General features: G+C 39.7%; 2 protein-coding genes, 2 long non-coding RNA genes and 1 pseudogene across 5 annotated transcripts; 3 read left to right on the forward strand and 2 right to left on the reverse strand.

Annotated features, from left to right (window-relative positions):
• Positions 1 to 18: 18 nt before the first annotated feature.
• On the reverse strand, positions 19 to 7,964 carry LOC122656688 (annotated as a pseudogene).
• On the forward strand, positions 567 to 1,144 carry LOC122656690. The gene is made up of 2 exons (XR_006332141.1): positions 567 to 725; positions 1,008 to 1,144. It is a non-coding gene; the product is annotated as an uncharacterized LOC122656690 (long non-coding RNA).
• Positions 7,965 to 9,995: 2,031 nt separating the features above from the next.
• On the forward strand, positions 9,996 to 15,351 carry LOC122653639 (LRR receptor-like serine/threonine-protein kinase FEI 1). 2 transcript variants are annotated; one of them, XM_043847544.1, is made up of 13 exons: positions 9,996 to 10,208; positions 10,293 to 10,428; positions 10,631 to 10,702; positions 10,799 to 10,870; positions 10,958 to 11,029; positions 11,184 to 11,255; positions 11,358 to 11,429; positions 12,463 to 12,566; positions 12,761 to 12,943; positions 13,019 to 13,351; positions 13,806 to 14,054; positions 14,611 to 14,744; positions 14,998 to 15,351. In XM_043847544.1, the coding sequence occupies exons 1-13, from the start codon at positions 10,121 to 10,123 to the stop codon at positions 15,220 to 15,222; spliced, it is 1,812 nt and encodes a 603-aa protein (XP_043703479.1). In that variant the 5' UTR covers positions 9,996 to 10,120; the 3' UTR covers positions 15,223 to 15,351. The 2 variants fall into 2 exon arrangements, with proteins under 2 accessions (XP_043703479.1, XP_043703480.1); XM_043847545.1 differs by having other exon boundaries at positions 9,997 to 10,208; positions 12,770 to 12,943.
• Positions 15,352 to 17,121: 1,770 nt separating this feature from the next.
• Positions 17,122 to 18,461, forward strand: LOC122657117. Its single transcript, XM_043851895.1, has 2 exons — positions 17,122 to 17,789; positions 17,968 to 18,461. The coding sequence occupies exons 1-2, from the start codon at positions 17,224 to 17,226 to the stop codon at positions 18,380 to 18,382; spliced, it is 981 nt and encodes a 326-aa protein (XP_043707830.1). The 5' UTR covers positions 17,122 to 17,223; the 3' UTR covers positions 18,383 to 18,461.
• Positions 18,462 to 19,292: 831 nt separating this feature from the next.
• On the reverse strand, positions 19,293 to 25,090 carry LOC122657118. The gene is made up of 2 exons (XR_006332216.1): positions 24,881 to 25,090; positions 19,293 to 19,772 (listed from the first exon to the last, which is right to left on the reverse strand). It is a non-coding gene; the product is annotated as an uncharacterized LOC122657118 (long non-coding RNA).
• Between the last annotated feature and the right edge of the window lie 1,081 nt (positions 25,091 to 26,171).

The following is a 26,171-nucleotide window of genomic DNA, read 5'->3' on the forward strand; positions in this document are numbered from 1 at the left end:
TTTTCTTAGAGGGGCAGGTTTATTCCATAGCTCACTTACCCAATGCATAGAATGAGATGTCAGATGGGTACCAAAGAACTGCAGCAAAATACTTTCTACGTAGAGTACAACCACCTTGTTGGGATGCTAAATTAACTGAAAAACTACAGTACATGAATAACCAACCAAAAACAAAAACTGACCTTCACAATAAGAATATCATGTTTCAGAAGGTATGTGAATTGTTCTTGTGGCAAATGTAAAACCACTTCCACAATAAACATGGAATCTGCTGTTGCCATTTGGAAGACCACCTAGATTTACTATCTGAGGGCTGGTTACATCAAGAGTGTTCCCCAAGCCAAGCTGTGTTCACCCCAGCCCCATGTCATTATCACTCCATTCTCTGTAATCACAGTATACAACGATCAAGCTACAGCAAGCAGCATTTGATTCCACTGCATTTCCTTCAAGAAGAAGAAAAGTTGACTTGCCTGTAACTAGGGCGGAGTGCTCAGCTCCTGCTGAAATGCTTATGAGTTTTACACCATCAAGACCAGAAACTCCTCTAGAGTGGCTTCCCAAAAACCTTCTGTCCGAATCAATACATTCGAGTCTCATAATCACTTGTAAAACAAAATGGATAATTGATCAAAAATGAGAAGAAAATTGTGACTCTTATTTCCGGGTGGCTTGAGCCAAATATGTTTTATGCAGCCTGCTTGTGAATTGGATGGATTGTTGAGGTCGTGTACCATGTATGACCTCGGATAGAACTTATTGGAGGGCAAGGATCCATGTAGCAGCAAACCCCATTTAGCTGAGATTCTCCTAACTTGTTGGGCTGTGCCTCTTTCCTCATATTTTTATTTTCCATCGTTCATTTGTCATTTTCCATCCCTCTTTTCCCATCTCTTCATTCCCTTATTTTGTTTAAACCCCAGTTTTACTTACTTTGTTTGATTGGATTCAAGTAGCCGACCCCATTAAGTTGGGATAAGGCTGACTTTGTTGTCGTTGTTGTTGAGGTAAAACTAGGTAAACGATCCATTCAGTCTTTCTTTCCTAAAAGAACTATAGTATTATAAAGAATGAAACACCAGATAAGACGTTGAACTATTATGTACTAGCATAGTGGCATCCATTTCTAACACACACACACACACACAACTAAAACCCCCCCCCCCCCAAAAAAAAAAAAAAAAAAAAAAAAAAACCCAAAAAGAAATACTAGCAATCCAGTACACTTCTAATCTGTCATGGCCTTAACGTGTTCTAAAACATCATAACTCCATACCAGAGGCCCAGAAATGTCAAGGTTTTCCTATGCTTGTCACAGAAAGGCATAAAATTTAAGTGTTGTTTCGTCCTCAGTCTCAACTTAACTCAACTCAGCCTTATCCCAACTATCCTTTTTCTCCAATCACCTCTATTCAAAGCCATACTTGTTACAAGTCCTAAGCTACGCATGTCTTTCCTCACCACTTCTCCTAGAGTCATTTTAGGTCTACCCCGGGCTCATTTAGCTCCTTCAATCTGAATCAAATCAGCCCTCCAAATTGGAGCATTCAAAGGCCTCTGTTGCACATGTCCATGTCACCTCAAACGGATTTCTTGCAACTTATCATGCATCAGAGCTATTCCTACATTAGCTCTAATTTGTTCATTCCTTTTTAAATCTTTTCTAGTTTTGCCACTCATCTATCTTAACATCCTCATTTTAGCTACACTAAGTTTGTTTATATGCTGTTTCTTCACTGCTCAACATTCAGCTCCATACATCATTGTCGGTCGAATAGCTGTTCTATAAAATTTTCTTTTCAGTTTTGAAGGAATATGTCGATCACACTACAATCTGCACACACCTATCCACTTCATCCACCCTATTCTAATCCTTTGTGCAATATCATCCTCTATTTCTCCTTCTTTATTTATGATTGAAACAAGGTACCTAAATTTTCACTTTGCGGTATCTTCCTTTCATCAGTTTTCACCACCTCACTTTCAGACCCATTTTACTAAAGTTACACAACATATACTCTGTTGTTGTTCTACTTATCTTAAAACCTTTTGATTCCAAGGTTAATCTCTACAATTTCAACTTTGCATTTATCCCTACTTTTGTTTCATCCACCAAAATAATATCATCATAAAAAAGCATACATTTAGGAATCTAACCTTGAATGTCCTTAGTCAGCTCATCTATGATTAGCCCAAACAAATATGGGTTTAAGACTGATCCTTGATGTAATTCAATTGTAATTGAGAATTCACTACCCTCACCCCCCAGTTCTTACACTAGTCAATTATGAGGTAAACTAACTTATTTTGCATGTCCAACAATATGCATCTATTTGAAAGGAATTACTTGATTCTTTCAGAGGACTCTAGTCCAGAAGGACATGCACAAACAGTTGCTTGTTGTACATGAGTATAATATATTACTCATGGTGCATGCATCTATATATCAACCCAAGGGACTGGTACTAAGTTTAAGCACAATGCAATCAGATAAAGCAATTGGATTGTAATATTATCCTCATTCAAGCAAAATCAAATATGGGAACTCACCATTTGAGGAAATATATGGAGTGTCATGAATGGTGGAATGTTTCTCTTGGCTCATTTTCTGAGGATCACTAAGCATCCCATGAAGTTTCCCACCAAGCATAAATACTTTATATTCACCTGCCCCAAGTACCAAAGAGCTATTTAATAGGCCATATACCATCATAAATTTGGGAATCCAAGATAGCATAGATAAAACAGGCCATTATTTATATACCTGTTAACATTAAAGCATGATTCCATCCAAGAGCAACTTGCAAGACCTTAAATGGTGATGCTAAAATCTGGGGGAAGTAAACATCTGAGGTGCCACTGAATCCTTTGCCCCAAGTATAGAGCTGCCCATCAGCTGATGCAGTGTTATCAGATATGTGACATAAAAAAGAAAGCAATAACTAAATGGGCATTTGATGACTGAAGTTAAACTAAAACATACATGAAGGCCCAGCAAACCATTCCACCATATGATGCATAAACAGAAACTTCCTAAACAATCACCTATAAAGCAGGCTAAACATACACTTCTGATGCGTGAAGTCATGGATTTTCCTTTTACAAATAATAACCTCAAACTTTAGCCCCTCAAATTTAGCCACATCTTAAGGTTAAGTTCGTTTTGTCTGGTTTTCTGGGCTTCTGTCCTTGCCAAATTGTTCATGAATTTGATGGACCAAATTAATGTGTTGAGTGCACGTCATATAGCGGTTCAATAAGGATGATGGGGCCCAGTTCCATCATATGTTTTCATTAAAAAAAAATAAAATTACAGCTACATAAATTTGAAGGAGGGAGAGGGGAAAAAACTACCGGATAATGCTGCACTATGATCCCCATTTGCACATATGTTAACAATCTTGACATCTTCAAATCCGAAAATTGCTTGGGGGAGACTGCATGTTCTGATCCGGTCCTTGGAGAAACCAAGTTGGCCACGTTTCCCTGAACCAAATCCATAGACTGGATGTTCTGAATCCCCTGCACCAAAGTAATTCCAAACCTCAATATTTGATGCAGCTAAGCCCTATAAGTTTTTTTTCCATTTATCTTTAATCTGAATAAACTAACAGGAAGATAATGGCGATCAGATGCTAGAAGTAACAATCCATTTCTTCTAGCATATGCTTTGTTCTTCTATGATGGTCACATAATATTCATGTCTGAGATGCATGTCAAGCATATTCATTTGACAATACTAATTTCACCAATATTTCTTGTTTTAGATTCTTAACAGCATGCTGCATACCGATGCCATTCATATCATTTTTCATGTATATCAGCTCATTACAGATATATTCCTTTATATGAAACTTCCACATAAAAAATAGGTCAGTAACATATACAGTATAATACATGAACTGCGTACATGTGTTTTCTGTTTCAGGCTTCCCTAAGTCACCATTTTAGAGATGTTGTGCCAGTCCGACACACAGAAAAGGCCCACGCTGTCTTTGTCCATAGTTGTTATTGCCAGGCCAAATTTTAAGAAGGCCCACGACCTTTAAAATCTTAAAATCTTCTTTACATCCACACACCCCCTCCCCCAGGTGGGGCTAAAAAAATTTCTCCAAAATTCTAGTTAGTGCAATCCTAAAGTCATCCACTAGTCCTATAGAAAATTAAACCAAATTTCAAGAACATCAACTGGTTCAATACCACCAACATATCAAGGTCCCAAATGAGAAATAGTAAAATGCAGATAAATCTGTCCTCTTCCCTAGATGTTCTTTATAGCCAAAAAAAAAAATGCACAGAAAATATTTAGGATACGAAAAGTGGTTATATCCTGACAGGACTACCAACATGTCAGAATGACTAGCATGATTGTTACTCTTCTCTGGTTTCCATGAACTTTCAGCCCCTGATATTCCAAGATAAACAGACACCACAACAAATAAAGAAGCAGGAAATTGAAGGCTATAAGGACAACCATCTCCCAAACAATTATCCATTAAATAGTCTGCCAGATCAACCATTATAACAGAAAAATCAGGAGTTCCATCCCCAAGGCAACCGACCATCTCTTGTCACTCTGCAGCAACAAAAAATATAGGCACAAGTTCTGCCCTCACTTTAGATTCCTTGCTCAATCACTGATGAAGTTCTTGATTGCCAATGAAGCTTTGAGTTGAAAGTTTTTAATGGACCGCGTTCACTTCCAAGTTCCAAGCATCAACTGTTTGTCCTTCACGTCAATTATAAATTGTTCCCATCAATACAAACCTCATTCTAGTTGAAAAACAGAATAAGTAAATGAAATAGGGCAGTCATAACATTCCCAAGTTCAACCATATGGAACCTGATTTAGTAAAGAAAGTTCTTTGTTGTGCTGCACAACTAAGCAAAAACTATATGACCTATTTAGAAAACAAGAATGTGAGAATGTCAAAGCCACATTGTAATACTCCACATAATAGCATCTTCACATCATGGACACAGCACATTCCCGAGTTTACCAAAGAAGAAAAACATCATAGACATGGCATGTTTTACAGTGCATTTATTATGTGTTTACCTTTCAACAATACGAGTGAATGACGCATCCCACAGGTGACCTGTTCAACTTGCTTAGAACGGAAAAATAGGACTTTAACAGGAAAGCAATGTGACTGATAATCTCCATGTCCAAGCTGCCCAAATGAACCATCTCCACAAGTAAAAAGTTCTCCTGAATCTGAACAGGAAACAAGTAAGAAACTGAAATACAAAAATATATGCTCTAAGAGAAAGTTACTAATACCAGTCATATCGAAATATAATTTTCTCCACTTTCTTTTTCCTTGTTAATTCACCCTTTTCAGCACAGTCAATTGCTTTAGGCCAGTACCTTTAACTGCAATTAATGACAATAAAATTGAAAGAGCAGTATAGAACATAGAAACATTCTAATTCCAAATTTGAGAAGCTCCTAATTTTTGGAGGGTTTGCTTATGCCACAAAAAAAAAAGTATCAATGTGGTTGGATGTGAAAATAATAAAATCGAGGCCACAACATGTCAGCAAATTCAATAAGTTTAAATATTATAATTTTCCAGTTCTCTACTAAAAATATAAGTTTAAATATTAAAATAATGATGTAAAAATCCTCTAGAAACTAGTGTTAGTATTATGTAATCCACACAAGAAATAGTAGGCTGCTGATGTCCATGATTAAGGGTTTTAACTTCACGCTTAAACATGGTATTTTACAAATTAGCTCCTGATTGTATATGGAATAACCCAATGTGTCTGAAGAGACCTGAAACAAACCCCGAGTGATTCCAGCCAGCAGAAACATAAGATACAACAAAGCTTTCGAAGAACTTTACGGGCTTTGGTAGTAAGCCATTCGCCAGCTCCCCATGACCAAGTTGACCACATGTGCCCCTCCCCCACGTGAGTACCCTACCACCTGCACAAAATGAAAAACACTCATGCCCTTAGCCAAAATAGAAAAACGATACCCAATGAAGTTGTGTCTGGAAAGTTTCATAGTTGAAGTCCACAATGGAAGAAGTGATCATAAAATATTACCCCAAAGACTGTCTCATTGGTATGCCAATAAGCATGCACCATGATCGCTCATGTAAAAATATTGGAACCATGAAAATTCGGATGACATTTTCTTACATGATCATTGTAAATACATCATAGGACACATTCAAGTTTCCCCATAACACAGACCCCCACAGGTTTTTCTGTTCCTCTTTTACTCACATTTCAGCCCCGCAATAAGTTGGATTTTCAGGTAACTAGATGTGAATAAAAGCAAAAGAGTACATTATTTATGATAACATAAAGTTTCAAGGATAAAACTAAGACATTTATTGATATCATCTGATGAGAGCGTCCCAGTACACAAGGTTCCCTCTACTGCAGGGTCTGGGAGGGGCAAATGTACGCAGCCTTCTCCTGCTTCATGGAAGGGTTGTTTCCATGTTTCGAACAATAGCGCAACTTAACCATTGCACCTTACATCATCTGATGACTTAACAATAAATTTGTTTGAGCAGCTGAAGTCAGCAAACTCACAAACACGTCCACTTTACATGCTTTGAATATTAAGAATCCACTAACAGTGAGTGCACAATGAGAAATTTGGGTACATAAATCAAACTACGTCCCGCGATATGGTTAACTTAATTCAACTAAACCATATCTCTACTATTTTGAATCTGCCACACCAGTCCCCACATGTCATTCCTCGATATCATTGAAGGTCACTAGTTTGCAAATAAAATAGGAAATTATATAAACTCTTTTTTCATAAGTTTGTGAACACCCTACGGCATTCTATTGATTGTATTTACCTTTGTAAAACCCTTACAATCTTCACGCACTGTTAGGCACCTGACCGTTCTATTTTTTTGGTACCTTTCATGGTCTTACAGCTATTATTGCAGACAAAGTAATTTTTGACAAAATAAGAGAGCAACAACAGCTTAGACCTAAATTTCACTAATAGCACCCACGGTTCAAGTTTGTGGACAGAAACTATGAAGATATTTTCTAACGTTGGAAGTGAAACATCCCTTTTTTTTTCTTTTTTTTTTGGGGGGGGGGGGGGGGCCGGCCGGGTTGGAATTAGGAAGAGGGGTTAGTTTGTGGGAAGATGGGTGGTTTCACCTTGTGTTAGACCCTGGAGAAGAGACAGTCCCCGTCTTTGCAGGATTGCAAAGAAAAAATAGGCAAATTGCATAGACTGGGCTTTGGATAAGAAAGAGTGGTGAGGAAACCTCATGTTCCAGAAAATCCGAAGGAGTGAGAAGTTTCTAATTTCACATGGGCTGCTTAGTTAACAAAGTGTTAAAGGGGGAGGAATTCATGGGCTGGCAAGGAACATCTTCATTGGGTTCATAGGAAAGTAATTGACATTGCAGTGAATAATAACAAGGAAGCATTCTAGGATGATAGACATTTTTCTATCCCTTTACGATCAATAACTATCTTCATATTCTGAACACAATTTCATACAGCTATATTTGTGCGGAATAGCAATATCGGTGGGAAAAATTCTTTCCTTTTCACCTTTGAGCTTCTCATGAAGATAGATGAAAAGAGATTAATATAGTATGAAATGGTGAGATTTTACAGTACCGGAGGACAAGGCAATGACATGGGCACCACCGCAGGCGAGCTGAGAGATGATGTGTCGTGATGCAGCAGAAGAGAGAGGGGGAAGCACTTGAGGAAGGTGTTCGTCTTGTAGTCTGCCGGTGCCCAACTGGCCGTCCGTTCCAGCTCCCCAGCTCCACCACTCACCGTCTATCTCCTCCTCCACCGCCACCTGCTCTGTTATTTCTTTATCTTCCATCGATGATCGATCAACCAACCCTTTTAAGTTAAGCGTTCCCTAATCACTAATCTCTGGTTTGTAGTCTCCTCCTGCAAGGTGTTGTGGTGAACAAGGCTGCAGAAGTGCCCAATTAGTCCCTCCCTCGCTTCTTCCAATTTCTATCTACGTATGAACCCAAAATAAGGACCCCATCTCCCCCCCTCCACCTCTCTTCTCTTCAATTTTTAGTCTTCGTCGCCGGATAGCCGAAGAGCAGAATAGGGAATCACGATAACTTGAACAACAGGACCACAGGAGAATAGGCGCTCAAGTTCTCATACAACCATATGGTAAAGGCCACTTTCAGTCGAACCTGAAAGTTGTAAACCGAAACATAGAAATCCTGAGCATTGGTGAAGGAAGAATCCACTCACCACTCATGAAGTGATCATGGTTGGAAGCCACCAACAATAAGGACTATTTTTGGTGTAGTTTTTATTTTTGATTTTTGTCTATTCAAAAATTAAAATTCGTGTGATAAACATTAGACATAATAAGATATAAAAATAAAAAATGATTTGGTATGATCATGTTGGGACTGAAAATCAGGGAGGGTTTTGCAAGTTGATATGCTGTCTGCTGGCTGCGCAAAAACAGAATCAAGGCAAGCTTTGATATGTCGAATTTCTTGTGAAAAGGCTTTCAAATACAAAAGGGTTCGACAAATAATAAATGGGAAAGCGGAGTAGTACGATTATGAACCTACATGCCATGGACCAAATTTTTCGAAAACTACTTAACAGAGATTTGTTTCTAACGGATACTACTAAAAATCCAAGAAATAGCAAAGCCTACAGTCAAAATTCTCCTATTTACATCTTAAGCAGTCACATATTTATTTTGGATGATCCCTACATTTTATCATGGGGAAAAGTTTGATCGTGTAAACCGTGTATGTGAGAGGGTCTCTTACAAAAAGTTGAAAAAATCATAAATACTCACCCATTAATTAGTGCCTTGAAACTTCCACCCTTGCACATACATGGTTTACACGACCGTGCATGAAACCTTTTCCTTTTTATCATTCTTATATTTTGTTTTTTTAGGTAGAAATTTATTACTTTTATCAACAGTTTTTCATCATCTCAAGTATGGTGTACTGCCAAGTGCACCACACTTAAGAATTCAACCATAATAATATGGGCAATAGCATCTTTTTATCCATTCAAAGTGTTGGGTGGATGTTACATTAGATTCTTAAGTATGATGCATTGGGTTGCATTTGAGAGGATAAATTTTTGAATTGTTTTCCTATCCGGTTCCTTACCTGGTGCGGTTCCCCTCATAGGAGGCGGAAATGATGACTTAACCTCATTCGAGCAGTGTTCGGGTAAGTGGTTAGGTCATCATTTTTGACCCCCTATAAGAGGAACCGAACAACTGTACCGGACAGGATAATGATCCGTAAATTTCCCTTATCAACGCTTCATCATCAAAACGCAAACTCGGTGTAGGTCCCACTTGTTTCTCATCCGAGCGTTCTGAATATCTCAGTACTGCGGCTTTCATGCAGTTGCGGTGCAGTCCAAAGTCCAAACCCCCACCTTCACGGACCATCATTTACCCGGTGGAGCGGCAATGCATATCATAAAAATGAAACCCCCTTCTGATGTACTCTAAAAAGGATCCTATAAACCACTCGTAGTGAATCAGTTCAATCATACCCATCCATAAAAAGCTTTTCGTTTGGAGATGTTTAGTAAACGATTTGATAAAAACAAGCCTCCTATAGTATCCACTCCAGTTTCCGTTGGATTCGAATAAAGCTTTCTATGGTTCAAGCTGTTATCCAGATCTGACGACAGACAAAAAGTCAGAGATTTTACTATTACGATGTCAGAGTTTTCGGACAAATCGCGGCGGTCTCGTGCTCGAGGAAGGCCACGTGAGTGTTGGATTTTCTTCCAATTCAAAATGAAAGCCTCCCAATCGAAAATACCAATTTCCCTCCATATGCGCTATTATCAATGCTTCTCTGGTTTCTCTTTCCATTACTCGACCTCCCCTCCCGGCCCCAGAGCCCAGAATTGCAGAATCCCAGACTCTAGAGTCCACACAGAGAGAGAGAGAGAGAGAGAGAGAGAGCAAAGTAAGAAAGTAAAATCTCCTCCTTCCCCACTCACTGACTCGTGCTTGAAACTTAAATCATTAAAGTACTTCATATACTAATCTCCCAACTATTGTAATCACTGCTCCCACTTCTCTTTACTTTTTCTCTCTTCTGGGTACTGAAAATTCTTCGGGAGCTCATTTTGTTCGAATATGAAAATGGGCTTGTTGGTTTGGGTTCTTTCAGCTGTTTCAGCTACAGCCCTTTTAAGCACCTGTGCATTTGCCCTCTCTCAAGATGGTAGCATTCACAGTCCTCTTCCTTTCACATTCTTAGTTTTTTTTTGTTTGGTTAGTGCAGTTGATTCGTCGTCTTTGTTTTCAGGCTACACATTGTTGGATATTAAAGATGCTCTGAACGTCAGTCAAGGTTTTCTCAATAACTGGAGAGCTTCTGATGCCAACCCTTGTAACTGGACTGGCGTCTCTTGTCATTTTAACGACCAACGAGTTCGTTCCATGTATGTCGCTGTGTCCTACTCTTTATTTCTTCCTGTATGTCTGTGTGGTCAGTGGTCTGAGTGGGCTGCTGTCTATATAGTCTATATGCAACCTCATTGTTGAGATGCAGTACATAAATCTTTTCACCTTTATTTCTCCTTTGTTTCTTCCTCTTTTGATTCCTAATAATGTTTTTTCGTGTTTCTTATATTGGATTATCAGAGACCTTCCGTACATGGAACTCAAAGGGATCATTCCTCCAAGCATTGGGAAGCTCCAGAGATTACAGAGACTGTAAGTACTCAGCCCCTCTTTCTCCCACTAATGAATTTTTTTATTGTTTAGTTTTATTTTTATTTTTATTGTATTGTGTGTCTATTTTGCTATTAGGGCACTTCATCAGAACAGCTTGCATGGAATGATTCCCACTGAAATTACCCAATGCACTGACCTCAGAGCACTGTAAGAGTAAAGAGAACTTCCCTCTTCACATCATTTTAATTTATCTGAATATAAAAGATGATAAGTGCTTTGATTAACCTTCTGCAGGTATTTAAGGGCTAATTACCTCCAAGGAAACATACCGCCTGAGCTTGGAATTCTTTCTCATCTTACCATACTGTAAGACATTTGATTTTCTGCTATGTGGGTGTGACTCTTATGTTTTCTGCTGAGTTTAACGGGATATATCATTTGAGGCATATTTTACTGTTTGCTTAACCGATTAAAAAGCTTTCATCCTGAGCTTACTAATAAATTGGAGGATAATATGTAGGGATCTGTCAAGCAATTCGTTGAGGGGATCAATACCTTCCACTATCGGCCATCTTACACAGTTACACTTTCTGTAAGTGTAAACATTGATATATATACTTAACAATTTTTTGTGTAAGAATTTTTAAGATTGACAGTTCTTTATGGTGTTCACATTCAATGCTATGCATCTCAGGAACTTATCCACTAATTTATTTTCTGGTGAAATCCCAAATATTGGAGTACTGAACACATTTGGGAATAAGTCGTAAGTCTTCTGTGTTCTTACCTTGTTTTTGAGCCTGTTTGAATTGCTATTATGTTTTCCAATATAGTTTGATATTGTATCCCAATGATAAAATTGAATGGACACGATCATAAGCTATACCATCCAGGGTACTATTAATTTTACCTGAATATTAGGTCATAGAATACATGTACTGTTTCAAAGATTGGCTGTTTAAATCCTTCTTTTCTTAAAATTCATGATCAGTAAGTCTAATGTGGCATAGCTAAGTATGCGAGACATGGCATACGTACTATAAACATGAATAGATCTGGACCATCCAGCTGATTGAGCTTGGGCCAGTTATGATATATCCCTCTGCTCCATGATCCACGTGCTAATAAGGTATTATCCAGGGGGAAAGTCAGTTCTTTTTTTGGTTTGGGGGTTGGGGGGGGGGGGCGCTAATGTAGGTGTGTGGAGTTCTGTTTCTCCTTATACCCAATGTTTCAAGCACAAGGATTAGACCAGGATTGACGAAGACCTATTCATTGATAGTATTACTTTGAAAAGACCTGGCTCAGTCAGTTGGCCTTTCTTTATTTCCACCAAGTATTGATGGGGATTGGGTTGGATCAATCAATCTGGACTGGATCCTGATTGGGATTGGCAAAGATTGACCCAATCCTGTATCCTGAGTCTTTAATTTTCGTTTGTAAGCATTCAAGTACATACTCATTATATTGGATATCTAAACCATCCAACCACAATGCTGGGAATGTATAACACAAAAGCATTGTGGTTGACATCCCACAGTTCCAGCATTCCTGGTTATCCAGCATTGTGGTTGGATGATATTTGGTGGATCCAGCTGACTGGATAACCAAGAATGGGCTGGGAATGTGAAGTGCTAACCATGTCCACATTAGGGATTCCATCTTCGTAATAATATAGTGCCATGTTATTAATATAGCATCCCATCATCATCCTTTTGATGTTTCCTCTGTTACAACAACCTACATTTTATTTCATGTGCTCTCCTATTGAGCTTGTTCAAAACAATGTGTTTATACAGGTTTACTGGAAATTTAGATTTGTGCGGTCAGCAAATACAAAAACCATGTCGGACCTCCTTGGGTTTCCCAGCGGTGCTACCACATGAAGAGGGTGAACCACAAGGCAAGCAGCATACAAACAATATTATTCCTCATGAAACAAGAATTAGTCCTTGTAGAGCTATTGGACTTGGTCACGTTACCTAAATTTGCAAATTGATTTGATCATGTTATTTATTCTCTTTTCCCAAAAACACCTAATGTAAACTATTAAGTGCACTTGTTTAAAAGCTAACACCACTTTGACGCATGATGGAGCCACTGCAGTTCCTACAAAACGATCTACTCATGATCTGAATGGAGTTCTGATTGGTGCGTTGTCGACAATGGGTCTTGTGCTTGCTATGCTTCTTATTTCCCTCTGGATTTATTTACAATCAAAGAAAGAAAGAGCTGCCAAGAAATATACAGAAGTCAAGAAGCAAGTTGATCAAGAGTCAAGTAAGTTCAAAAATTATATGTGTTCTCCGTGGATCAATCTCTCTATCTGGCTAAGTAGGTGTTTTTTTTTGACAGGCACAAAGCTTGTTATATTCCATGGCAATATTCCTTATGCCTCATTTGAAATCATCGAAAAGCTTGAGTCACTTGGTGAAGAGGATGTGGTTGGATCAGGAGGATTTGGCACCGTATACAAAATGGTTATGAACAATTGTAGTACATTTGCTGTTAAGAGAATTGATCGCAGTCATGAAGGATCCATTCAAGTTTTTGAGAGGGAGCTCGAGATATTGGGTACCATCAAGCATATAAATCTTGTCAATCTACAAGGTTACTGCAGGCTCCCCACAGCCAAACTTCTCATTTATGATTATTTGGCCTTGGGCAGCTTAGATCATCTCCTCCATGGTATGTGCATCTTTCTCAATTGAATAATGATGGTTGGTTGTATTAAGATTATGAAAAGAGTATTTGGTATCAAAGCAGAATACTGGGGATAAATGGCATACTCATAAGGGGTCACATCAATGTTTGACAAGTCCCACCACTAAAGAAACCTCCATGAAAACTATCAACCTGATGGATGATCTTAATAATTGTATCTATTGCATTTTGTAACAGTTAGAAAAATGCTTTTTATCCTCTTTTTTTTTTTTTTGGGGGGGGGGGGGGTGGGGGGGAAGAGGGGGCATGTCTTCTAGGTAGGAGCCTTTACATGGTGGCCTTTCCGCTTGACATTTTTTATTCTGCAAGGCTTGGGTGTAGGTTTACCCCATTATGCAGAACTACTGTTGTTTCCAGTCCAGTTGAAAGCTTCAAAGTCCAATCTTAATAATTCAATTTTTTTTTGGGTTGTCTTCAGAGCATAAGGGTCAGCCCTTGAACTGGAATTTGCGCTTAAGAATAGCCCTTGGTTCAGCTAGGGGATTGGCATACTTACACCATGACTGCTGTCCACCAATCGTGCACCGCGACATAAAATCCAGCAATATACTACTTGACAAGAATCTTGAGCCTCATGTTTCTGACTTTGGTCTTGCCAAGCTCTTGGTGGATGAGGAAGCCCACGTCACTACTGTGGTTGCTGGCACTTTCGGTTATTTGGCACCAGGTGTCTTGCCATTCATTTCTCTTTTTTTTTGTCAGCTCACTGTATTTTCTTAGTTCTTCAACTCAACTAAGAGTCTAAGACTTCACTAAATGAGATCGGCTACATGAATCCTGTTTCATCATTCAACACTTAAAATTCTCTATGTTATTTTCCATCATTTTTCATTATAGTGATTTTACAGTCACCCCATGGTTCTTCATGGACCATGGTATACTAATGTTGCATGCAGTAGCCATTCTCTCTCTCCCCTCTCCCTCCCCCCACCCCCCCAAAATCAAAGTGGAAAGTATTAGCAGATGAAACAGAAGGGCTACATATATAGCAGGATATGACCTCAACTATCAGCGTTACATACTGACAATTTGGTGAAGATCATGTATAGGAAAATATTAGTCTATGTTAACTGGAGCTGCATACAATTATCATGCATGGTCGAAACCCATCTTAAACTTACTAATTGACTTATTTGAGGATAATTGTTTTGGTTGTTTTATATTCAACCAATTAGTAAATTGATAAACCTTGTAAATGACGGCTTTTGCTGCTTGTGGAGCAGAATATCTGAACAGTGGACAAGCCACTGAGAAGTCAGATGTGTACAGCTTTGGAGTTCTCCTGTTAGAGCTTGTTAGTGGGAAGAGGCCTACTGATCCATCTTTTGTCAAGGAGGGCTTGAACATCGTAGGCTGGGTGAGTTCTCCAAAAAAAATTTCTGCCAAATAATAAAGGCCAAACTTTCTTCTTCCTATGTTCTAATTTTCTTTTATGGCTGTTACCTATACCCCATTACTCCACCGCCTCAACCATGACTAATTAATTTATTTAAATTTTTGTTAATTCCATGCACAAAAGCACTCCTTTTCATTTTCTTTAAGTTGCTAGTATATGCCATGTTTTGCAATTGTTCTATATTTCTTAACATGTTTGTCAACTGAATTTTCAGATGAATACACTAGTTAGAGAAAAACGTTTGGCCGATATAGTGGATAGAAGGTGTATTGATGCAGACGTAGAGACCATACAACTGGTACTCAATATTGCTGCAAGGTGCACCGATGCAAATCCAGACGATCGCCCTTCAATGAAACACATCTTGCAGGGGCTGGAGGAGGGGATCATGTCACCTTGCCCTAGTGAGTTCTACGAGTCACATTCAGATTGCTATTAATGGGAACATGGTAGCCGTTTTTGAGAGTATGTTCCATTAGGTTTTTCACATTCTGTGTCTCATCCATTTTGGAGGGTTGTGTCCCTGTCTCTGGGGCTCTGTACAGTTATTACGTAATTCTTATGAAATGAAATATTTTAAGGACAGATCTTGGATAGTGAAAACCTCTTGGCTGATAAGGGCACTACCATATTGTTTTCAAGTCTCCTTCTCTCATCAGCCAAAAAGTTGCCTTGAACACCCCCTAGAAAGAAATATGGTGCCTTCAAACCAGATCTCTCACTCCCCCCCTGCCCTTGTGAAATTGCTCTTCTGCTTACATCTGAGAGGCATGCGCACCCAGGACCCCCTGGGTGCGTAAGAGGGTTACACTAGAGAAGGGAAATTAGTGGGTGCATACTGCACAAAGATGAAGCAGAATTCAATCTCGGGACTTGGCTACAACCATCACAAGTCCTTGCCATCTAAGCTACCAGACAACTTCGCTTGAAACTAGATCAAATCAATGAAAAAGAATACCCAAGGCCTTTCCTTTGGGCCATCAATCTACAAAGGAACCATCAACCATGAGTGGATTTGGTGCTCATTGTACGCAGAATGGGACACAATCAATTAAAAGCATGAAGATTTACCGTATATTTGAGCAAATATCCATGCATCCATTTGCTACGTTCTGAAGAATTTCTGACAAACAAATTTTGCATCATGGATCCGTGGTTCTTCGCAATAAATATTTTGAATCCTTGGATGATATTCTCTTTCAGTGCCTGTTTTCAGTGAAGATTCTGTTTGCATTTCTCTGACTTAAACTCAGTGCTATCTCCCATGGACAGTCCTCATTAAGTAACTTTGCAGGCTTGCCGTGGAATCTGAACTTGAATGAGATGGAAAAGCAGAGTCTCTTTGGTCTCATTGCTGGAAGTTTTGTTTGGTCCATGGATGCATATAAGTGATATCTTGAGGAACCAAGATGAACCCCTAAAGCTCCTTCCATATGACTCAGATGGTTTTAATGACTACTTTCCAAAGTTTCTTGGAATCATCCACCCATTCGAACACCTCCCCACCCACCAATAACTACTACACCAGTGGCAAAAACCACCTGAATGGCCAAAGCTTAATTAAAACGACAGCACTGTATTGCTGTATCAGAATGGAATGGGAGGAGGCAGGATAGGAATATGCTCTGATACAATGTATTCATCCAACCCAAAAGCTCAAAATATTAAGTGGAGCTGTGGAGGGACTCACAGCTATACGAGGCAATGAAAAGCTTTAAGGGTAGACAGTAATATTAATACTCTTCCTTCTACATTGAGGGAAGCATAGGTTATTGGACTGAAACTATGCATTGTGTTGTACTAGACCAACCATGGAAAAACAATTAAGGTTTTACTCAGTTCAACCTGATTTTGATCTATTAAACCATAGTTTGCCAAAAACTAGAAGAAAAAACAAAAATAAGAAACATCTTCAAGAAAAAATATAGGATTGTGCAAAACAAATGAATGGCCAACCGATGAGACATCCAATGATTGGGATGCTGGGCGCGTGCCAGGCCCCACGCAGGCACACGTCCCTGCTGACGCCTATCAACCCAGCTGTTGGATGTCTCACTAGGTGCCTGCTGGACGGTGGGCTTGTAGGAAAGGAGCCCGATCCACAGGGCATAGCGATGATGCCATGGAGGATGTGCTCTTTTTATCTTTCTCCTTTTCACATGAAATGACCTTGCTGTCCTCCCAAATCCGTTATGTCACACCTCATTGGTGCGCTCTCTTGCGCTCCTTTGTGTTGCTTGCTCGGGGAAATATTCACTCTTTTGGAAATAGTTTTCTTTGTCCAAACTCCGAAGGCAGAGCCTAACCAAAAAAACAAAAAAAAAAAACTCTGAAGTCAGAGGGACTGGTCCTGGAGTCCGAGTACACTTTTAAGTTTGAAAACCAGAACTTGAAATGCGCCTCCACTCCACTTCAGCCTAGGGCACAATTTTCGTCTCCAATGGTTGCCATTTCTGACGCAGCGGCGATAGCCTTCTCGCCTGCAAATACCCTTCTTAAAACCTCAAGTAAACTTCACTGTTCTATCTCGCCGCCACAATTTTGCGTCAGGGTCCAGCGCTTCCCAGTGTTTCTATCTTTCAACTCATTCTCTCGTTTCTTGCAACAGGGTGCTTCACCAGCATCATCTCCTTTCAGATTTTCCACTGCCACATCAACGATTTCAAATGGGGTTTCTGATTCAGTGGAAACTGAAGATCTCCTCTTCTTGTCTGAGACCGAACGACACAGTCCCATCAGGTACATATTCTGGGTTTTGGTGTGCACTTCTGTTTCCCTCGCTTTGTTCGCTGCAAGTGGGCCTGCTCGTGCTGCTGCCGCTGATTCTATTAGGGCCTCAAGCTCTGGATTGAGGATAGCGAGCGCGCTTCGGAACACGGGGTGGCCCGACCAGGCCATAGTCTTCGCCCTCGCGACTCTTCCCGTACTTGAGCTTCGCGGAGCTATCCCGGTTGGTTATTGGATGCAGCTCAAGCCCATTAGCCTAACCCTCTTATCTGTTATTGGGTCAGTCTCTCTTCTCTTTTCATCTGTATCTCCATCTGCGATTTCGAGATTTTATTTTCTTCGGATTTGAACTCGAGTATTCGACCCATTTGGGTGTTACTCTAATGTACATAAATAACCGAATTATTCGTTTGATTCGTTCGATTTATTCTTCGCTCCTCTGTGATGTGAACTGTAGGAACATGGTCCCTGTTCCTTTTATTGTACTCTACTTGAAGAGGTTTGCATCTTTCCTCGCTCGGAAGAGCCCGTCGGCTTCACGGTTCCTTGACCTGCTGTTCGAGAGGGCCAGAGAGAAAGCCGGCCCTGTAGAAGAATTCCAATGGATCGGTCTGATGTTGTTTGTAGCAGTGCCATTCCCTGGAACTGGTGCGTGGACTGGAGCCATTATAGCTTCGATACTAGATATGCCCTTCTGGTCTGCCGTCTCTGCAAATTTCTGCGGGGTTGTCTTGGCTGGGCTTTTGGTAAACTTACTTGTAAACCTTGGTCTTAAGTATGCTTTAGCTAGTGGCATTGTTCTCTTTTTTATTTCTACATTCATGTGGAGTTTCTTGAGAAGTGTTAAGAAGTCTCTGGGTTCATCAAACTGATTTGGTGCTTCTAAATTCTAATTGATGTATGACTCAAATATTTTCTAGAGCATCAAAGTGATATTATCTTTAGATTTACAAACTGTGGGTTTTGTGGGTTTGGGATGCTTGGACTGTGTTGTTTGAAAGCTTTTCTTTAGCGTTATTTCTTTCTCACAGCTACGAATTACAAATACGGTATCCTCTTTCGGTAATTATATGGTAGAAGATCTGACAGGGGAATGAGAAATGGCCCTATGTATGGATTGGGTATTATATATTTGACACATATTTAGAGACACTTCTGAGACCTTTAATTCATATTATTTGTTATTTTAGGATGATTAATGTTCATGCTGTAGAAATTATATGACCAGGTCGTCTTTTAGAGAGCATTTATTGTAAGTAGCAATCCTTGCCCTTTATTTAAAAAATTTATATCATGTAATGTGCATTTGTCATGTCCTATTTTCCTATGAGGAGAATTATCTTATTTTTTAGCTGCTTTGTAAAGGATGGGTCCTGCATATATTCCCTATTGATGTGGGCAAGGGAGGAGGGAAGTACCGTGCTTTAGAAGGTTACCTGCTTCAGGCATTCTGTAATCCTTGCTTTGAACTATTCGTCTCTGGTGGAACTATGGTACAAATGATTACGTTAATGAATCAAAGAGAATCACTTGAAACAGTTTTCTGTAGCAACGTGTATAATGGTAGATTGGAATGCACATTTGGTACTTTTTTGTTTTGTTATTTCTTGTTAGACATTTAGAAATCATAAAACACAAATCCTTCATTATATTGGTTTCTTAAAAACTTTTACTCTTCTGGAAGAGTTGGAGAGAATGGGAGAGAGGCACTAATGTAGAGAATCATTACTTTTAGGGATTTTTTTTAGGTTAATTTTGTTTTCACTTTACTGTCTTCTTTCAGAAACCTGAGCACTAAGCAACCACTCAAGGTATTGGAAAGGGCTGTCTGTCACATGCTTGCGTGCGTCAAGAACGTTGTTTGACCTAAACTATGGTATCTCTCTTTGCAAGTTGTGTCCCAGGTGTTATGAAATGGAATTGCAAAGACAATTTCAATTTAGGAATTGAAAAGTGTTGTGCATAGTCAGAACACACTTTCATCATGTAGAGTTATTTGAAAGGAGGAAACATGATGTCAAAGACCTCATGATTTAAATCTTATATAGATGGGATCTCTTGATAATCTTTGAGTTCCTTTGTTGGTTAAAAGTTATCAGGTAGCTTTAGTGCTGCAATAATGTGGATTCATGCGGTTGAGGAGGATGCTATTTTGGGCTTTCTGAAGTAATGTTAGTGATTGATAAGGTCGTTGATGTTCTGAAGCAACCCCAAGTTCCCCTTCTCACTCAAGTATCAATAATGTCCATTTCATCAACTAGTCTCTCTAGAGTTGCAGAAGCTTGCTGCCGATGATGATCAAATACCTGCAAGTTGGAAAAACAGAGAGAAGCAAAAAAAAAGAAAAACAGCAGAGCAATAACAACGATTGAGTGATCTTTTGGGGCTCCACTGTGTTATGTTTCCTTGATTTTGTTTCCAACTCCTTAGACCATATTTATAAGGAGTCCAAAGAGAGCCGTTGTGGTGGAGCGCCACGGCTCTTTCCCTAACGCGGAATCGCCCCCAAATGCTCCCCATATCCCTTCAATTACGGGATATAGTTTAAGTGACATTGTGACTCCGATGGAAGAGGGCAATGTGGCCACATTACCTAACATCTCCCACTTGGCCATATTGTCCGTATCCATACTTTACGTTCCCATTTCCAGGAACTTCCGTCATGAAATTTCAATTTCCATTCCCATTTCCAGGAACAATAAAAAACTTTATTGTGATGACGAGGAACATACAATTCCTTTTCCAGACTTAGATTGTTCTAAGTCTCATCAAATTTACATGTTTGATGTAAGCTTCCGCACGAACTCCCTTTGTAAGGGGATCGGCTACCATATCGCTCGTAGGTATATAGGTTACTTTAATTTCACCTTTTTCTTCTATATCACGTATATAATGATATTGAATCTCTATGTGTTTTCCCTTCGAGCTATTTGCACCACTGTGTATTAAGCTTATTGCTGCTTGATTATCACAGAATATTTCCACTGGACCATTTACAAGGTCCAGCCCAAATTCCATTAAGAACCGTCTAATCCAGACGGCATGAGTGCTTTCCATACTACAAGCAATGTACTCGGCTTCCTGTGTGTGTCTAGCAATACACCCCTGTTTCTTGCTGCCCCAAGAAACAGCTGCACCTCCATATATAAACATATGTCCAGAGGTGGATTTACAGTCATCTCTATCCCCTCCAAAGTTAGCGTCAGAGTATCCAATAACCTCAAGTTTTTCCGCTTGAAAACATAATTTCAAGTGTTTAGTTCTTTTGATGTACTTCATAATTTTCTTCACTGCTTCCCAATGGGCAGAACCGGGATTACTTTGGTATTTGCTTACCAATCCGACTGGATAAGCCAAATCTGGTCGTGTACACAACATGGCGTACATCAAACTACCTATTGCCTGAGCATAAGGTACATTGAACTTTTCCTGTCCTTCTTGAGGGCATTGGCATTTTTCGACAAAGCCTTTCCCATAACAATTGGAGTTGATGAGGGATTGCTATTCTGCATTCCGAATATTTTCAACATAGAACTCAAGTATTTTTCCTGACTCAAACACAACTTACGTTGTGTCCTGTCTCTAGAGATTTGAATTCCTAGGATATATGATGCTTCTCCCATATCCTTCATTTTAAATCCGCTACTAAGTTCATACTTGGTCTTATTCAACATTTCTATATCATTTCCAGCTAACAGTATATCATCAACATATAAGGAGAGAATGATAAAACTACTCTCACTCTTCAAGATATATACACAATTGTCCAACTTGTTAGCCACGAATCCTAATTTAAGGATTGTTTTGTGGAATATCAGGTACCACTGTCGTGAGGACTGTTTTAAACCATACAAAGACTTTTTAAGTCTACACACTTTATCTTCCTGTCCCACTACCTGAAAACCCTTGGGTTGTCACATGTATATGGTTTCTTCCAACTCGCCATTTAGAAAGGCATTTTTCACGTCCATCTGAAACAATTCTAAGTCCAGATGTGCAACTAGAGCCAATATCAATCTAATAGAGGCAAATTTGGCTACCGGTGAGTAAGTTTCCTGGTAGTCTATTCCTCCCTTTTGGGTGTAACCTTTTACAACTAAACGGGCCTTAAATTTATCAACAGACCCATCAACTTTGTATTTTTTTTTAAGCACCCATTTGCAACCTATGACATTTCTACCCTTTGGTAGGTCACAAAGCTCCCACACTTGATTCTTTGTAATGGAATCAATTTCTTCCAGCATGGCATTTAACCATTCATCTGATTCTCGTGATTTTATCGCTTCGCTATAGGTTACGGGATCGACTACTTCTTTTGCATCCGTGTCAACTGTATGACAAGATGGTTCACATAAATAAAGGTAGTAGTCATCTAAGTAGGTTGGAAGTGCTCTGGTTCTTTTACTCCCACTTACCCTAGGTTCCGAGTCTTGTTCCTGATGATCAACTTGATTTTCAGGAACATGGGTTCCTTGATCCAAAAATCTTTGTTCCTCATGAGGGTCCATACCATAATCATCATCGATAACATGCAGGGGTTCTGTATCCTCCTGTTGCGGTTCCTCTTCTAATTTCTCTAGAAATTCCGCATTACAACTCTCAATGACCCCTTTTTCAGGGTGATAAAATCTATACCCTTTTGAGCCTTTTGGACAACCTATGAACTTGCATCTGATTGTTCTAGAATCCAACTTGTTTCTATATGGCTTAGGTATTAGTACGTGGGCTGTGGATCCCCACTTCCTTAGATTTTCTAAATTTGGTTTCCTACCTGTCCACAGTTCATAAGGTGTAGTCTCCACAGAATTAGAGGGAATTCTATTCAAGATATAATTTGCTGTGAGAATGGCCTCTCCCCAGAACTTCTTGGAGAGAGTGGAGTGAGATAACATGCAACGTACTACATTAAGTAGTGTTCTATTTCATCTTTCAGCCACGCCATTCTGTTGTGGTGTGAAAGACATAGTCTTTTGTTTAATAATTCCATGTTCCTCACAAAACATTTCAAACTCACTAGAGTTGTATTCTCCACCACGATCGGTTCTTAAAACCTTAAGGTTTCTTCCCAACTGATTTTGCACTTCAGTTCTATAGCGTCTGAAGCATTCAAATGCTTCAGATTTCTTACTTAGTAGATAAATGTACCCATATTTGGAGAAATCATCAATAAACGTGATGAAGTAAGTCTTTCCAGTATAGGTCCCCACATTGAGCGGTCCACAAATATCAGAGTGTACCACTCCGAGGAGTTCCTTTGCTTTCACTTCCACTGGAAAGGGTTTCTTAGTCATCTTACCAGATAAACAATATTCACATGCATTATATTCTATTTTGGTTAACCTAGGAACTAACCCCAATTTAATTATTTGTTCCATTTTTTTTAATTCCAGGGTGTCCTAATCTCATATGCCAAATGTATGAATCAACCACATTTGCAACGTCTATATAAATCAAAGAACTAAATGCATTTCCATTAACGTTGGTGGTTACATTATGAGCATTGTCTACAGTGGAAAGCGAAAATAAATCATGCTCAGGGACAAAACGTCCTGAAGCAAAAATGAAACCGTGTCGTCCAATAGTAACCTCAGCTCCTGTGAAGCGCACATCAAGACCCTTCCTAACAAGGGCAGGTACAGATATTAAGTTCCGGCGCATGTCAGGAGCATAAATTACATCCCTAAGACGAAAATTGGCCTTCCCAAGGTCTAGCACATAGTCTGCAACACCTCGCACTTTGCTATACGAGTTATTTCCCATGAAGATCTTGTGGTCTCCAGGTGCAAGAGGCTTCATCTCTTGTTGTCCTCGTGTAGTCCTTGCTATGTGACGAGTTGTGCCTGAGTCGATCCACCACCCCTCATACTGGTCTCCAGACAAATTGCACTCAACAGTGCCAATGAACTCTTTCTGTTGAGTGTTGGATGAGGATCCAGGTGCAGGATTTCCTTTGTTATTCTTCTTAGGATTAGGGCAGTTAGCCCTAAAGTGGCCAAAATTTCCATAGTTGTGGCATGCTCTAGGTCGTACCTTTTGAAAGTTCTTGGGCTTCCATTTACCCTTCCCCTTAAACCTATTAGGATTGGTGTTGGGATGGAGCTGGTTGGTACTAGGGCGGTACTGGTGCTGATGTGCCAATGCTTCCACCTGTCCAGGTTCAGACTCAGCTGGGATAGGCTGGGCTAGGTGCAGTCCACTCATGGATTTAGTCACCATGCACTCTTGGAAGTACTACAGTTGTTGGGGAAGCTTCTCAAGAGTGAGATTTTCCCCCAGGAATCTCAGTGCAGTTTGAGCCATTGTCCAAGAAGGGGGCAAACTGTTGATAATCGTGGATACTTGATAGTTATTTGACACATTCGATCCTGCATCATCCAAGTCTTGAGCCATCACGAGCATCTTGTTGATGTGATTCACAACATCCTCACCTTCAGCCATTTTACAACTATTGTATCTCTGAGTCAATAGTTGAGTGTGTGTTTCAGTTTTTACATCATATTTGGCCTTCATAGCTTCCAACACTGCTTTGGTCGACTTGTGGTTGTTAAACACCTTCATCACATGATCTTCCATCTTTAAGAGAATCATGCTTCGGGCTCTCTTGTCATCTTCAGCCCATTTTTTCGCAGCTTTGATTACTGCAATGGTGGAATCATCACCAACCGTAGGTTTCGGTTCCAGAACATGATCCAACTTCTCATAAATCAGTATATGATTGATTTTCATGTTCCATGTATCATAATTCGACCCATTAAGTTTCTCTAGATGGTTGATTTCTTGTGCTACGGGTTTTCTGGCCATTATGATGAAGTTCTGTTCAAGGAATATTTAATGCTGGAAAAATTGAATAAAGGAATAAAAAACGTTGATGTGAAAACCCTTTTCGACTACGCCTTTCTTCTTTACTTCTTCAGGTTATTGTCTCTTCTAAACAGAGGTAGTTTAAAGAAAACGGCGTAGTTCCTTCCGATGAGAGCAGCAACACTCTACAGATGATGGTGGTGGCTCTGCGGCATTAGAACAAGGCTCTGAACCAGTCTAGAGTTGCGGAAGCTTGCTGCCGATGATGATCAAATACCTGCAAGTTGAGAAAACAGAGAGAAGCAAAAGAAAAGAAAAACAGCAGAGCAATAACAACGATTGAGTGATCTTTTGGGGCTCCACTGCGTTATGTTTCCTTGATTGTGATTCCAACTCCTTAGACCATATTTATAAGGAGTCCAAAGAGAACCGTTGTGGTGGAGCGCCACGGCTCTTTCCCTAACGCGGAATTGCTCCCAAATGCTCCCCATATCCCTTCAGTTACGGGATATAGTTTAAGTGACATTGTGACTCCGATGGAAGAGGGCAATGTGGCCACGTTACCTAACAGTCTCACTGTAGAGTCTGTGATAGGTCAGGCGGACAGATTAGTTTTAAGAAAATCGTTTTGATGAGTTTATTTTATCACACAACTAATCCAAACAGCAAAACAAGATCAAGATGGATCTGGTAGGACTCAGGTGGGGGTATAGTAATAGAGCCTTGCTAGCTTTTGCGGCAAAAGTTTTAGATTAAAAGAGGATGTCAAAGGGCGGGAAAAAAAAAACTTTTGATTGAAGTCCCTTTACTCTCATAGGGTCTCATCCCATTGAATTTATTCAGTCCTAGTAACATTCATGCAGAAGAATTGGACTTATTCAAGTTGGAATTCAAGTTCAACTTAACTCATCTGAGCCTTTCCCCAACACCGTTTAGAATCATATCTGTCGTCAACCCATAACCATTCATATCTTTTCAAACCTCTTCTTCCCATGTAATCTTTGGCCTTCCCCTTGGTCTTTTAACTCCTCTAATCTGCGTCAATTTACTCTTCCTTTGTGGTAAATGCAAGCTGAAACTGAAGAAAGTCTAAATACTGAGGCTGTCTGGTGTTGAAGATCGATTGAAGGAATTGTAGGATAGTTGAGGCCTATTCTGGTCCAATTAGAGGTGAAGACTCTAATTGAGCTGAATTGGTTTGTTGGTAGGTAAATCTGGATTAATGATTTCCCAAGGTTATAATCAGGTGCTAGTAGAAGGAGATTTGGTGACTGTGATTTAATAGATGGAGGATGGATTAGAAAACTTTGCCAGTGTTTTATGCTGTCGGCCCCCATCCCGGATAAAGGAGGAGGGTTGGTGCGTCAGGTCGGCAGCCGGCATCATAAAAACATTAGCCAAACCCTTTTACATAGATCATGGAACTTTACATCTTTAACCTTATGCTAGGGCGTCTCCCCGGAAGCAACGTTATGCACTATGACCTGGGTGTAGTGAATAGTGAGCAATGGCTAGCTAGGGCATCCACTGTAAGCGATGCACCGCTTTGGCGCCTGGTTGTGGTGACAAGTAGGAAAGGGTTCTCGCATAAAGAACCTAGTTCAAAAGCATAGGATTAGATTTGTGTCTCGGAACATAGGAACTTTAACGGGAAAGAGTTTAGATTGATAGATTTAAAGGAAAGAAGAAAAATTAACGTAGCTTGTATACAAGAGACTAGATGGAACGAAAGGTAAAAAAGCGTTGGAATTAGGTGACTATAAATTTCGGTATATTGGGGATAAAGGTGAAGATGATAAATTAAAATACAGATGGAAAAACTATTTCTACAACTTCTCAAATGAAAACAATACAAGTGAT

The sequence above is a fragment of the Telopea speciosissima genome, chromosome 3 (genome assembly GCF_018873765.1).
Source record: "Telopea speciosissima isolate NSW1024214 ecotype Mountain lineage chromosome 3, Tspe_v1, whole genome shotgun sequence".
Taxonomy (NCBI): Eukaryota; Viridiplantae; Streptophyta; class Magnoliopsida; order Proteales; family Proteaceae; genus Telopea; species Telopea speciosissima.